This window comes from Eptatretus burgeri, chromosome 1 (genome assembly GCF_056783735.1).
Source record: "Eptatretus burgeri isolate ZD-2024b chromosome 1, Ebu_testis_v1, whole genome shotgun sequence".
In the NCBI taxonomy this organism is placed as follows: Eukaryota; Metazoa; Chordata; class Myxini; order Myxiniformes; family Myxinidae; genus Eptatretus; species Eptatretus burgeri.
Window position 1 is genome coordinate 98,301,574 of NC_140961.1, and position 15,926 is coordinate 98,317,499.

At 42.1% G+C, this 15,926-nt stretch overlaps 2 protein-coding genes across 3 annotated transcripts in view; one reads left to right on the forward strand and one right to left on the reverse strand.

Moving 5' to 3' along the window:
* LOC147035023 (uncharacterized) overlaps window positions 1–3,380 on the forward strand; it is a 79,160-nt gene extending 75,780 nt beyond the window's left edge. For both annotated transcript variants that reach the window (XM_085892615.1, XM_085892625.1), the window contains exon 15: window positions 175–3,380. In XM_085892615.1, coding sequence (XP_085748741.1) covers window positions 175–340 — 166 coding nt within the window. In that variant the 3' untranslated portion in view covers window positions 341–3,380. The remainder of the gene's footprint in view (window positions 1–174) is intronic.
* A 6,383-nt stretch (window positions 3,381–9,763) lies between these two features.
* LOC147035026 (uncharacterized) lies at window positions 9,764–13,368 on the reverse strand. The gene is given in 5 exon segments (XM_085861608.1): window positions 9,764–9,930; window positions 10,451–10,599; window positions 11,287–11,791; window positions 11,794–12,554; window positions 12,635–13,368. Coding segments are annotated over 5 exon segments (2,316 nt in total).
* Between the last annotated feature and the right edge of the window lie 2,558 nt (window positions 13,369–15,926).

Here is a 15,926-nt window from a genome sequence, read left to right on the forward strand (position 1 = left end):
GCATGACATCACAACCTGTTTCATGGTATTTTTCCTTACGTAAGGACGTGAAGAAAGAAAAAAAATAATCTGTTGATGATCGGATCTCGTAATTCATCGCTGCTTATCGACTAGTTAGTTGGGTTATACTTGGCCTTTTCACAACTTTTTTTTGTTCTTGTTTTCTAATTTTAGGGCAACCACACGTTCAGGTTCAAGTGTTAAGCACAGCAAGGAACGAACCCCTTCAAGAAGTGGTGCAGAGACCAGGGGTCTTAAACGCACAGCTGAAAGCCAGGAAAGCTCGGGCCGAAGGTCTGGCCGTGTCTCTATACCCCCGCCCAAAAAGAGGCGGCGATGATTATGAGGAAGTATTGTAAAGTTTTCTGGATATTTTAAATGCACATAAAATTTTATCAAAAACTTTATAGTAAACTTTGGTTCGAAAGCTTTATTAAATTGACTTCCTGTTTCATGATTTCAAATTGCATTCGTATTGAAAAAATAGTCTCCCTGTTTGTTTATAATATACGGCCCATGCTACGTATAGAATTTTGTTTTCCGATGTGACTTTGTTTTGAGTCTCAGTCACAACATTGTAGATGTCAAAGGAACTTGCTGTTCTTTACTGATAACATTTACACCTTTTGTTGCCAACTGAATATCAGCACAGTGGTCTGTCTGGGTTTCATGCTCAAGTCATGACCTTGTTTCTTTCATCTCTGTCAAGAATTACAAAAGACAAGACATTGGCAAGTTGTAAACCCACCTGTTATATCACCGTAGCATTTGGGGAAGTACCACCAACATAGCATAATATTAACTGAAGACAGGAAATGTTGAATAAAACCAAAAAACATAGTTATTATTGGGTCTTTAATGCCATTTGTAATTTCCGTAGAGCGTGGGCTTGGTAGAATGGATTGAAATAACCCGTGGGGAAGAAGGTCGTGAAATTTAACATAGCTTCGGATTTTTCTTGAACCAAAAAACCCAATTTATTTCTTGATTACCTTCTGATTATCAAAAACATGAAAATCTATTTTAATATGTTATCCATAAGGTTTATTGGAACATTATTACACTGATTTGTTTGATTTTTGGGAGTTTTTTTTTATTATTTTATTTTATCAAACATGGTATACATCCAAATTTGTAAAATGCTTTGATGAATTTAAAAGACCAAGTGTTTTTTTTTTAATGTTGTTCAGGGAATTTCCATCATAAAATTATTTTCTTTCATCAAATAATGAGCTATATTTTAATTATTGACCACTCCACCCCACATCCCCCGACGATGCATATTGCAACCCCAAATGCAGCCATCTTAAAAACTGCAAGAACTTTTTATTTTTGAATGACTTTCAGTGAAATTTAATTTTTTTTTTAATTGAATGGCAAAGTGGAACGAGGAAGTGTTTGTAACAGGGAAAAGAGATGCTATTGCTGGACTTGTATTTTACGAGGTGTGTTCAAAAAGTATCCAACCTTAATTTTTTGTGCGTAAACAAATGAAGCTTGGGAGGCGTGGTTTGGTGCACGTATGTAGGCGATCCTAATCCGTATGCGTGAATATTTTCCTGCCTGCAGAAGCTGTCAGTCGCTGACAGACCGCCAATGAGTGAGGAAGTGTAAGTGAGCGCAGTCGGATTTTCGTTTTTGACAAAATGACGGATCACTGTGGTCTCATCGCCAGTGATCACTGTGTTGAAGAAGTTGGGATCGCTGTTCACAGTCTCCAGCATGTCCTGTGCGATTTCCAAACGGAGTTGCTTCTGCTCGATCGTTAGCAGCTTTGGCACGAACTTCGCTGAGATTCTCCTTAAGCCCAAATCCTCAGTCACAATGGAATGAACGGATCCAATGCTGACGCCCGCCTCGTCTGCAAGTTCTCTGATCGTGATTCGACGATCCTGCATCAGCAGGGTCCTCACTTGGTCAATGACGATCTCATTTTGGGATGTTGAGGGCCTACCAGAACGTGCTTCACTTTCCACTGATGTGCGACCATCTTTGAAGCAGTTGTACCACTCTTTTATCTGTGTGGTGCCCATTGCTTCGTTCCCGGAGGCCTGTTGAATCTTGCAGATCGTTTCCACTTGGGAATCACCAAGCTTTACACAAAATTTGATGCAGTAGCGTTGTTCAAGTTTTTCCGTCATTTTGTCAAAAACGAAAATCCGACGGCGCTCACTTACACTTCCTCACTCATCGGCGGTCTGTCGGCGACTGACAGCTTCTGCAGGCGGGGAAATATTCACGCATACGGATTAGGATCGCCTACATGCGTGCACCAAACCACGCCTCCCTAGCTTCATTTGTTTACGCACGAAAAATTAAGGTTGGATACTTTTTGAACACACCTCGTATTTTCCAAATCAAAAACAGGACTTGCGAGAGAGCATGGTATTTAGTGGTGGTGTTTCCCCATTGACACATATGAGCCACAAATGTCAATCACCAAAAGGATTTTTGTGCTTTCATGATGAAATAACCAATTTATTTTTCACATCACTTTACTCCGTACCTCCCCATCACCGAGATTCGCGCAGGAGCTCAGATATAATAGCATATTAGATGCAGTAAAAAGGATACCAGCAGACTTATACATCAGTTATAAGGACACCTGGAGACACAGGGCAACTCCGTACACTGTATTGGATTGGAATCTGAAATCCCAGCATTATGAAAAATGTGAAACTCAAATGCTTTGACAGTGATCAGTCTTGGACATGTAATTCTTTGAGATCCAAAGCACTGAGCAAAATAGGATGACAGGGTCTCCTGGTACAAAAATAAAAATAACATGTCAAAAATGTAGCCCATGCATGGCAAATGTTTTTTTGTTTGGTTTTTTTCTGTACATTTGCTCATTGGGACACTAATGACCAAAGTACTGTCATCAATCTTGGGGATTTAATGTCAATGCCATGTGATGGAGCGCAGACAGCCAGCCAGTGAAACGTGATGACTCTGCCATCTAAAATACAGCTGCTTCTTAATTTACTCCACATTAGAAATAAATGGGTAACTGCATTTTAGTGTGAAAGTTGATAGAAAGGCAAAATGAGCACAACAAAAACTCATCCAATCCGGAATTAACCATCATTGCTAAACCCCACTCGGCCATTTGAAAAATATTTTATTTTACTTCTCCCCAAACTCTGATATTGCAATTGATTTATGTAAGAAAATGCTAAACATTACAGAAGGTGGCTTTACAATGCATTCATATCCAAAGCTCATGCTTGTTTTGTTGGTGTATCACTTTTGTACTTTATTTTACACTTTATATTATACTGTTTAATATTGAGAATTTTAATTTAAATGCTTTTTATACTGACTGTTCCTTAAGTCATTTCTGCATATATTTGTATAAAAGGTTTCTGTCTCATAAAGAATTGTTCATTTGTTTTTTATGTGGCTAGTGGAGGGGGCTACAAAATATTTTGCACTCACACAAACAAATACAGAAGACAACACTGGACTTAACTTCAAACACAGCTGCTGGACTTAAGGGAAGTGAAGTTACTGACCCCAGCATTTGGGGTAAAAGTGACGATGCGATCTTTATGACATATTTTCTTCCCACACTCATCAGGGTTATTCAGATGGAATTTCCTCCTCCCCATAGATGCCAAGATATGCAATTTGTCCATACTCCATCTTTTATGCTGAGCTTAAAGGAAACAGCACGTACCATTTTTCGCCTGGTGTGACTCGCCAGGCATGGAATCGAAGCTCCAACCTCCCATGTTCAGAACAGACACGAACCAACATTCCACCGTTGCTTGTAATAAAGTTAAATAGGTAAGAAAGGAAAGGTAAACTGCAAGGGCAATTTTACAATTCATGCGTGCAAAAAAAAATCCTCACTTCACAAGTGATGAGAAACCATGCAACACTTAGTCTCGTCCACTGAAGTAACGGGCATACTTTGCGAGAAGCTGTAGTCACAATTTCATGTGCAAGACATTGGGTTGGAATTGAGAATGGAAAGAAGAAGAAGGGGGACAGGTGTGCATTGTGTTCCCACAGGTTAAATTGGCTATCTCTGGGAAGGATGCTCAATAACTCCGATGGACACAAATGTCCCGCTCACTGTGGAACTGATCACATTAACGGCCAAGCAACTTAGCCCTTACAATTATAATCATTAAATTACCCTACACAATCAACCTTGCACCACAGAATAAAAGACTGAGCCAGTCCAGTTAGACCAAAAAATACAAGTAATCTTTTTTTTTTAATGCAAAAGAATGTAGAGATGGTATGCCAAAAAGTTTGTAAACAAAGTAAGGATTGTCAATAGATTATGTGAAACCATCCTGACCGCTGAACCATGGTTGCTGCCCGATATTGTGCATCGTACACACACAATGGTGTCGACACAAACGCCTCGTCTCACCCCTCTCCTCACTCAAGTCTGTCGGCGATTACAGGGCCTCGATCTTGAGGGAGAAAGGCGTTTGCCCTGGAAAGGAAACGGATATGGACGAGACCAAAACACAAACGCTCGCTGGTAACTGGAGGTGTAGGTGCATGCAGCTTTGAGGCCTACGTGCTATTGAGATGTTTTGTGGCCGGTAGACCACATGAAGCTTGGATGTCGGGGATGAGAGCTTGGAGAGTGAGGAAGGTGACTTGACCCAAGAGGAGACTCGATTAGACGTGGCTTTGTGGCCAGCAGATCGGGACGATGTCCTACGAATGGTCATGTCTCAAACGGACTGCCTGGAGCCCTGGGTGATTTTTGTGCTGCAATGCTGGTGGTGGATGTCGCTGGTTTTGTGGGCCATGGAGGCAAGAGGGAGGTAAGCCCTGAGTGATATGATGTTTTTTTCAGCCTGATACAACTGTCAAATGACCTGCTCTGAAAATCCCAAAGGGAGAAATCCTTACCGGAGAGCTGGGGAATGGTGTGGGTGGGGTGACTGAGAAAGGCGAATCCTGGATTGGAAAAAAAAGAATCTCGAATAAAGGGACACAGACCCCTTACAGGTAAAGCCTCGAGTCTGTGCAGTTGTACCAAGCATCTGGAATGTGTGCTGTGGAGTAAAATGTCTGCACCTCTTGCAGTAGGAAGGAAGATAATCTCACAGAGAGACAGGGATAGGCACCAAGTCGAGAAGCTGAAAGGTGCTTCCTGTTTTGGAAAAAATAAAAAATGAAGCTCCAGAAAAGAAGCTTAAATAAAGAAAGCTGGAGTGCAGAGAAGGAAATCGTCCTCCACCGTAAAGTCTATTCTATGCATGACCAGTAGCAGATGTGTGGCAGGGGAACAAGATTTATGGACGAGCTGAAGAAAACAAAATTCGCCATCACAACTGATACAGTTCCATTTTATGAATGTGAAAGAATAGCATCAACAATCAAGATACAATGCCTTCAGAAAGTAGTCACACTCCTTGACTTTTTCACATTTTGTTGTGTTACAGTCTGAATTTAAAATGGATTAAATTTAAATTTATTATCACCGATCAACACAAAATACCCCTTAATGAGCCACCTCCTATATGGATGTTAAAAAAACTCACATCAGAACAGCTGTACACAAAAAGGCACAACAAAGTATTCTTCTATTAATTTACAATTGGCCACTGGCTTTGACACCAATATAAATTTTTATTATGGACCCTAGACAACAAAAAGCTACATGTATTGAACAAACAGTTTCAAATGGAGCACCTTGCCACCATTAGAACATTTAAATTGCATCAGATGTGGCAATCATTGCAAATGGTTGCATCCATCTCGATGACGGAAGACCCTATTTGCATTTTTGCCTCCTTCATCCCGACCCTGTTTCAAATCCAATGCAGGTATGGACAACTTACTAGTGTAGAGTAATTAATTTGAATTTGCAGATCTGCAAAAAATTCAATATCTCAGTTCCAGAAAATTCATGGAAACAACTTTCGAAAGCGACAATTAAAAACAAGGACGTAACACTCACGTACGACCTGATGAGCCCATCGAGCATCACCTGATGATTCCTTAGAAAACAAAGAATTGCAACTGGATATAGTACTTAGGTACAAACAAAAGACGCATTTCTAATTGAGGGGTCGTTCCCCAGTGATTTTGGCCTAAACGACAGAAATCAAGAAAATGTCCAAATAACAGGATCTAAAAAAATGAAGTAAACAGATCTTCGAAGGTTAAGAGCCCTGGAATTGTACTTGTGATAATTGGAGCAACGAGAATGATAAAGAACCTTTCATAGATCTTAAAAACCATCCCTGGGAATATTTCCACAAACTACAGTGCCGACAGAAAGTCAACTCCCCCTTTCAAAATTTTCACCTTTTGTTGCCTTGTAGCCTGGAATGAAATTCCATTAAATCAGACTTTTTTCCACCTGTCTTTACACATCGTAACCCACAACTTCCAAGTGAAAAATAAATTATACAAATTTCAGTAAATTAATTAAAAATACAAAACTAGAATATCTTGGTTGGATAAGTGTCCACCCCCACTTATAATACAATTATAAATTAGCTTACGTGTAACCAATTACCTTCAAACTCACACACCAAGTTAATTGGCCTCTACCTGTGTTTAATTGCAGTGATTCTGAATATTTCAAAATAAAATCAGCTGTTCCCGTGGGGTTCCTCTGCTGGGTAGTGCATTTCCCAGCAAAGACTCAACCATGAGCACCAAGGAGCTTTCAGAAGACCTCCGGGATAAAGTGGTGAAAAGGCACAGATCAGGGAATGGGTATGAAAATATTTCAAAGGCTTTGAATATCTTTTTGAGCACAGTCAAGACAATCATTAACAAGTGGAAGGTGTATGGAACCACCAAGACTGCCGAGATCAGGCTGTCTCTCCAAACTGGATGACCAAGCAAGGAGGAGATTGATCAGAAAATTCATCAAGAGGCAAATGGCAACTTTGAAAGAACTACAGTACATGCCTTTATGGCAAAGACTGGTCATTTTGTGTATGTGACAGCAATATCTGAAGCACTCCACAAGTCTGGCCTCCATGGGAGGGTGGCAAGAAGGAAACCATTACTCAAAAAGCCCACCTTGAGTCCCATTTAAGGTATGCAAAAAAACCACTTCGGAGATTCTGAAGCCATGTGGCAAAAAATTTTGTGGTCTGTAGATATAAAGATGGAACTTGTTGGCCTAAATGCAAAACGTTACGTTTGGCACAAACCCAACACAGCACATCACCCAAAGAACAACATCCCTACTGTGAAGCATGGTGGTGGCTGCATCATGTTATGGGGATGTTTCTCATCAGCAGGGACTGGGACACTTGTCAGGATGGAAGGGAAAAAGGACGGAGCAAAATGCTGAAAAATCCTAGAGGAAAACCTGTTGCCCTCTGCAAGAAAGCTGAAAGTGGGACGGAAGTTCACCTTTCAGCATGACAACGACCTGAAGCACACAGCCAAAGCTCCATTGGAGTGGCTAAGGAACAAAAAGATAAATGTCCTTGAGTGTCCCAGTCAGAGCCCCGACCTAAATCCAATCGAAAATCTGTGGCATCTATTGAATATTGCTGTCTATCAACACTATCCACACAACTTGACTGAACTTGAACAGTTTTGTGCAGAAGAAATGGCAAATATTGCCCAATCAAGGTGTGCAAAGTTGGTCGAGACCTATCCCAACAGACTCACAGCTCCAATTGCTGTCAAAGGTGCTTCCACCAAGTATTAACTGAGAGGGGTGGACACTTATCCAACCAAGATATTCTCGTTTTGTATTTTTAATTAATTTTCTGAAATTTGTGGAATTTGTTTTTCACTTAGAAGTTGTGAGTTACGATGTTCAAATAAAGGTGGAAAAAGTCTGATTTAATGAAATTTAATTCCAGGTTATAAGGCAATAAAAGGTGAACATTTTGAAAAGGTGGGTGTAGACTTTCTATAGGCACGATCCTGAAAAGAGCTCTCGGAACAAAACTTTGAGAACAAAAAAAGATTCACAATTTGGTCCATGAATCATGATCCCTTTCTGAAATGGAGGTGGATACTTTGAGAGAAGGGAGGACACCGTTCCGTTTTCTGAAACCTGCATGTGGAGATAACCAATGATGTGAGGATAAGCACACATCATCTAGTGTTTGTGGCAATTGCGATTTGTGAACCTAAATCGAGAGAGTTGTTTCGTGTCACTTGCAGGTACAAGTATTATTCAAAGAAAGATGTGGGGATGGTTTCGACATGATCATTTGTTGTGACCATTCCTACCTTGTTTACATACTTTTTGGCATACCACCCTGACATCCTTTTACAGTTATTTTTTATTGCTTATTATTACTTGTTTCTGTGTTTTAAAAAAACGTATTTCAGTGTTGGAGAATTCTATTTTAATTGCACGATGAATTCATTATCTTGTTGATTATGAATGAAATCATTGCTCAGTTTTTATCGTAGGTACCGGTACCATTTGTGTTGCGAGGTGAATGTGATTTTAAATTTTGGGTTGTGGACAAAAAAGGTTTGGGAACCACTGCCTTATATGATAGGGTTTGTTTGTATAATTGGTGCCCCCAATTTTTAATGGTACCACAGTGTTTAGGAGTACTAAACCACCATTTTGAATTATTTTTTCTTTCCTGCACTCCCAATTTCCAAACTGTATCAATTCCCGAGCTGTATCTCTGAGCCGGCTGGGACTTTCAGAATGAAATTTTGTTTAATATTGTGAATCGATAGTATGTGGGACTGACAAAAATATTTTGACCATGACCTAATTTTATTGTCATCACCACATTATATACATTTTTCACCATAATTGATTTCATTGACTAAAGTTTGTCTGATGAGAAAAAAAGAAATTTGCACTCCAGATAGCTTAGAGCAAGTCACATTTACGTTTAATTTACACGAGACCCCTCCAGGTGAAAGGTCATGGTTTTACACCCATAGGAGTACTAAACCACCACTGAGGTTCCTCTCCATTTTTTTTTACCAATGTACGAGGACTGTAGCAATGAAATTTTGCCTCAATAATCGGAATGAAATGTATGTAGGGTTGACATTTTATTTGACCTTGACATAATTTAAGGTCATGACCCAATTTTGACATTTTCACCAAAACCCAACTAAGGTTTGTCATAATAGGCATAATAGTTGATGTTATGGGAAGCTGGGGAGGGTGTCTTTCGGGATATGATGCACTATGGTTACCTGTCCTTAGTTTTCCAAAGGACCTCCCTGGAGATGACATTTTGGGTTCGTGTCTTGTTGCTGAATAGTCCTTATGAGGAATTATTGTCCACTTTGATAGATATATAGGAGTAACCTCTTGCACGTGAAAATGCAACATATAGTTGGCCGTGGGAGAACACGGGGCTGGGAGGTATATTCCGAGTTTGTCAAATGTTTGGCCCTGGGATTTGTTTATGGTCATCGAGTATGCGAGTCTGACTGGAAATTGTGTCCTCTGCAGTGTGAATGGGAGGTTGGCGTCTGATGGGGCAAGTTTAACTCGCGGGATGAGGACTGTTTGTGTGACATGGCTTCCTGTGAGGATTTCGGCATCTGGTACGTGCTCATGGAGGTGTCTAATGTATAGTCTTGTGCCATTGCACAGTCCTTTGGTAATGTCTAGGTTGCGTAATAGCATGATTATTGCACCTGGTTTTAAAAGGAGGCGATGCGGTGGCATGCCGGTTGGGGTGATAGAGTGACGGAATTCCATGGGGGTTGTTGTTGGCTTCATTTTCATCATGTGAGATGGCCTTGTCTGCACTGGTGTAGGTTTTTGGCAGACCTAGGAGTTTTTTTTATGACTTTGTCATTCAGCATCAATGTTGTCTCATTGAGTGGTGTCAGAATCAGTGTTGGACAGTGCCTGAGGATCGGTTACATTTGTGAACACAGCATCCACTATGCTGTCTTGTTCGGTGACGATGTTGCACTGGGGTGGGATTTCGATGGATGATGGTGGTGCATTGGTCAGCTGACTGTGGAGTTCGCCGTTGCCTAATTGTAGGAGCCATTGTGCGTAGTGTTATTGATTTTCATGAATCCTCATATTTTTTTGTCCGCTTCACAATCTTGAAATGTGGCCATCGTGCGGAACGTTTGAGGCAGTTTTCAATAATGACAGTTTGTGATGGTTTTGGGACAACAGGTAACACTTGGCGAAAGTCTCCTCCCATGAGGAATACTTTTCCTCTGAATGGGGCATTTATGCCAGTGATGTCTTGTAACATTCTGTCGATTGCTTGGAGAGCATTTGCTGGGACCAAGGAGGCTTCATCAACAATGAAGAGAGAGACTGATCGGAGGTAATGAGCATGCTTTGATACTGGAGAAATGTTGCAGGTGCTGGTGTCTAGGACTGGCACAGGAAGTTTGAAAATATTGTGGACAGTTCTTCCTCCAGAGAGAAATGTGGTGGCAATTCCTGTCCATGCAGATGATGCAACTTGGATGGATTTACTCCGGCAACAGGTGATGAGTGTGTTTTACACTGTTGTCTTGCCACTCCTGCCTGTACCATCTAAGATGTAACATCGACTGGATGGTGTATGGTGTCGAGAAAGTGAATCCAGATCTTGTAGCACTTGGTCAACTAAGGTGCGTTGGTCTTCGTTGAGGCGCATTAACTGGGTTTGGGCTTTTTCAGTTTCTGCTGCAATATCGATGCTGAGGGGAGATGTTCAATATCGAGTGGGTTAACATGTGGTAGTCCTAATGCTGAGAAACTTGTACCATTTTGTTGCAGAGATCTGTTGATGTCTTGAAGGGATAATTGTGTCGCTATGTGGGTGGAATATTGGCGATGGGTGTAATCTTCAATCATGGCATTCTGGTGTTTTTCCCAAAGTTGCTGGGGGTTGGTTGGGTAACAATATATACAAATGGTGGTGAAAAGGGATCGCAGTTGTTGCGGCATTTGGAGGAGAGTTTCTTCAAAGAGAGCTTTATCCCATTCGGTGTCGTCAATCAGGACGTGTCTACGTATACATGGTTCTTTGAATGTGTCAGAGACTTGGCCGTCAACTGTTTGCAGGTCTTCAAATGAGGTTGGGCCAGGCACGTGGAGCAGGAGGAGACGGAGACAGTATTGTTCCATGTGTTTGGGGCTGACGGAATACATGCGGCCTATAGTGGTTTCAGCGCCTCGTTGTCTTGGTCGCCATTCTTGTGTGGATTTGTTGAAGACGTAGTGGTTTGGCAATTGATGATAACAGAGGTCAGTGGGTTGCTGTATGTTGAGTTTGAAGAATGCTGTTAGCATTGTGTCCTTGTTGGTGGAGGCTTCTGCTGCAGCAATGTGGTTTCCTGGGGGTGAAGTAAACTGGTTGCTGGCTGGGTAGATGGAGGGTGAGCCTGATGATGGCATGAGATTGGTGGTGCATTTTGTATTCAGCCATTCTCCAATAAGCCTCTGGTGCGCTGATGTATCTGGCATCAATGAAGGCGGCAACTTCGTCGTGATTGAGCTGATTAGTTTCTGTGACCTGGATGTTGGCACAATCGTGGCCTTTGTAAACATACTTAAATAAGTATTTTACACTCTTGATTGTAGTGCAGGCCTCGAGGTTGATATGGGCTTGGTATTTCTGGGATAAGTAAGTGTTGTACGGTACAATCCATCGGTTGTCTACTTGGTGTCGGCCGATGGTGATTGTGCGACCGTTATCTGACCTCTTATACAGTGGGTAGCCATCAGTTGCCAGTGCAGTTGTTTCCCAGAACTCCTTAGGATAGTCCTTTGTGCATTTGTCGTCTCGCATACATGGTGCGTGTTTATTGAGGAGTCCACATGGACCGTGAACCATGGTTGTCTTGATGACTTGGAACAACTCGGGATGTTGTGTTGGATCAGGTATTCTGCTGATATAATGCTGTCGATGTCAGCTGGCTCTATTAATTTTCTATTGTCTGCCAAAATGATGAGTCGATGACAATGTGGGAGACCACGTTTTTGGAACTCTATCTCATAGATATGGGCGACCAGTTTGCCGAGTACATGTTTTTTTCTTATGTCCATCATGAGTTCATGTAGGTGCTGTTGAAACACTCTGGCAACAATGTCTGGTCGATCTTGCGCTTGTTGGCCAGGGAGGAGGGCTTTTTGCACATCTTGGCATTTGGGATTGCATGTAAAAGTGAGGAATAAGTCTGGTTTTCCGAATTTAGCACCAATGGCCATGGCATCCTGGTAGTTTTGTTGCATAGCGCGTGGTGAACCCTGAAAGGAAGACGGGAGTACAACAATTTTGCCGGGTTGGAGATTTTGTGTTTCAGTCTGAGCGTTTATGTGGTCCATGAGTCCTTGATAAAGTTCATCACGTAGGTCATTCTGTTTTGTTCGTATATACTGCAATTTGCCGGCTTCGACACAAATATATGCATCAACAACATACTGTTGGAAAAGCTTTCCACCGTAGAAAATTGGGGAGAACGACTCTCGAACTGACAGGCGGTGGGCATAGTACTGCAGGCAAGTAATGTTGTGTCTTTTTTCTGACCTGTGCTGTTCATCATGTTGCATGTTGTGCTGCCAGCCTAATTCTCCAAATGGGTAGAAGATGGGGTAAACCATGGGGTTTACCTGTTCGACGACAGGTAACAAATATGCTGGGATGGTTGACCTTTGGGATGCACAACAATATCTCTGTTATGTGGAGGTGCGCCATCTGGTGATGAAAAGACAACTGCTACCTCATCTTGCCTTGGATCATTATATCGCCGCTGGTCACCACCTCTCAAGATGTGCATTGTCACAACAGGTTGTGGTGTTCCATTCTGATCAGCTATGCGCCGTTGTTCAGCTTCGACTTGTTGCATTTGTTTGTAGGCTGCTGCATACGGGTTGGTTCGTTGTAGGACATTTTGAAGGAGTGACATGACATCTGGAAGACATTGTTGATTGGCAGGTTGTTGCATCCTGGCCTGTAGAGCTTTGCTTGCTTCTAAAATGTACAGTTGGCTATAGCATGGTGTGGTGCCTTGAGGAGGGTGAAGTGAGCCAGACCTGTGGTACACTTGGCCATGAAGTCTGAATGCATATGGGCCATGGCCTGGTGGGGACATAATGTTGGCGCCAAATGATGCGAATGCCATGGAACTATTATAGCTGCGGATGTTGGCTCTAAACTTTTGAGTTGTTGGTTTATCTGTTGTGAAAAGGTCTTTGAGTTCTGGTGCCAATGGTGGCAATTTAACTTTGCCTTTGTGGCAACAATTGTGGTTTTCCTTTTGAAACAGAAGTGAATTACAGAGTGAACATTTCGTTGTCAATGTTCCAATGGAGAATGGATCGACCTGCAGTGGGAATCGTCGGGCAAGGAACTGCACCATGTGTGCTGCAGCATGTTCTGTGCTGGAATTTGGTTGAACATTTTGCTGGGGGACTTGTCCTGATGTATCATTATCAGCATTCTGCGACAGATGATGGTGGGTCATGTATGTTGCACGGGCTGCCAACCTGCTTTCCCGCTCTTCCTCCGTTTCTTGGTGTTGCTGATCATGTATCCTTTGTAGATTGGCTCTTTGTTGTGAAGGGGTCTTTGCCCCTGTGATGGTCCTTCAACGTCTAGGCATGGTGCATCAATGCTGTTGGGGGAGGAACGGACAGTGTCAAGAGATGGGTGGGTATTGTGTTGGTGGACCATTTGCTACCAGCAGAATTCAGTCAGGTAATTTGATTTGTGATGGGGGAAAGAAGTCTACTGGTAAGAATATGTGACCCACCACAGCAAATTCAGTCGTGTGGCACACATCAACAATTTGTATAAAAAGAAAGAGGTAGAAATTGTTGTTGCCGATTGGCTTGGCAATGAGGAGGTATATTATTCTGAGATGGCATCTGAAAAGTGAATTATATGTACATTACATTTCGTAAAAAATGGGGTTGAAATTGTAGTAGCCAAGGTATTAAAACTCTCCAATTAACTGTCTTTGGTAGAAATGTTTGTTATTTGAGGCAAAACAGGTGTTTCATTCAGTTTCAGTTTGTGGTGTCTGGGATAAGGGGTAAAATTTCCCAAATGAGTGGTTTTGTCACTGTGTTCAAGCTGGCAGTATAATGTACGATGTAGTGTTTATTTCAGTGCTTCGTCATGCTTTAGAGATTATTGGAATAGAATAAGCAGGTGAAAGTGAACTCTTGCTCTGTGTATAGTTTGGCTGGAGTGGATGGAACCTTACCTTGAACTTAGGTGTGAATCAATGAAGTGCAGAAGAGGGTACTGTTTATGTTATGGAGCTGAAAAATAAGGGAAATTATTAAATGTCAATGTATACTGTTAGATGGCATGGGTTTGGCAATATTGGTCAATAATTCCTCCGCGTAGTTCTAGTCAATAAACCGAAAATGCTGGTTCACTCCAGTCGAGTCGAGTTGTACTGTACTGTATTTTTCAAAGCAAGGAAAGTAGGCCTACTTTGAAGATCAAGATGCGTGGCTCGATCCATGCAAAATGCACATGGCACCATAATGCTTCGATCCTCATGGTTGTTTGGTGTTGACATGACATAATACATATGATATAGGCCGAGCCCGAGACTGAACAGGAACAGTGGAGGGTGACCGAGAATCAGAATGCAAATTTCAATGAACGGCACTTTTTGGCGCACATCCGACGATCGAACACCGCTTGGACGCTTTAATTTGAAGATCACACACGCAAGACACAACACAGGTAACGATGGCGGTTGATATTGCAATTAATGTAATGAACGGCAGTTGTTTGGGTGCATCCGGCAATCGAACACCTCTTTAATTTGAACAGTTAACACGCACACATTCAAGGTACAGAATCTATTGTCGGACACCGCGCTTTAGAAGAACAAAGAAAAGAAGAGAATCCGGGCAATGAAGGGATGACGTCATACCCATTCCCTGGTTCCCCCAACCTTCAGATTACAGCCTTTGATGTTATCTGGACGTAGGCCTATTGCAACTTATTTTCAGGTGTTTTTAATATGTACGTTGGATTTCAGACACAAATTGACAGTCAAAGACGGCGTGTTCAGTCTGGGAAGTACGTTGGATTTCAGACACAAATTGACACTCTAAGACGGCGTGTTCAGTCGGGGAAGTACGTTGGATTTCAGACACAAATTGACAGTCGAAGAGAGCATGTTCAGTCCGGAAAGTACGTTGGATTTCAGACAAATTGACATTCTCAGAGGGCGTGTTCAGTCCGGGAAGTACGTCGGATTTCAGACACAAATTGACATTCTAAGAGGGCGTGTTCAGTCCGGGAAGTACGTCGGATTTCAGACACAAATTGACAGTCTAAGAGGGCGTGTTCAGTCTGGGAAGTACGTTGGATTTCAGACAAATTGACAGTCTAAGAGGGCGTGTTCAGTCCGGGAAGTACATTGGATTTCAGACACAAATTGACAGTCTAAGAGGGCGTGTTCAGTCCGGGAAGTACGTCGGATTTCAGACACAAATTGACAGTCTAAGATGGCTTGTCAGTCTGGGAAGTACGTTGGATTTCAGACAAATTGACAGTCTAAGAGGGCGTGTTCAGTCCGGGAAGTACGTCGGATTTCAGATACAAATTGACAGTCTAAGATGGCGTGTTCAGTCTGGGAAGTACGTCGGATTTCAGACACAAATTGACAGTCTAAGAGGGCGTGTTCAGTCCGGGAAGTACGTCGGATTTCAGATACAAATTGACAGTCTAAGAGGGTGTGTTCAGTCCGGGAAGTACGTCGGATTTCAGATACAAATTGACAGTCTAAGTGGGTGTGTTCAGTACGGGAAGTACGTCGGATTTCAGATACAAATTGACAGTCTAAGAGGGTGTGTTCAGTACGGGAAGTACGTCGGATTTCAGATACAAATTGACAGTCTAAGAGGGCGTGTTCAGTCCGGGAAGTACGTCGGATTACAGACACAAATTGACACTCTAAGAGGGTGTGTTCAGTACGGGAAGTACGTCGGATTTCAGATACAAATTGACAGTCTAAGAGGGCGTGTTTAGTCTGGGAAGGTGCCAATCGGGGTA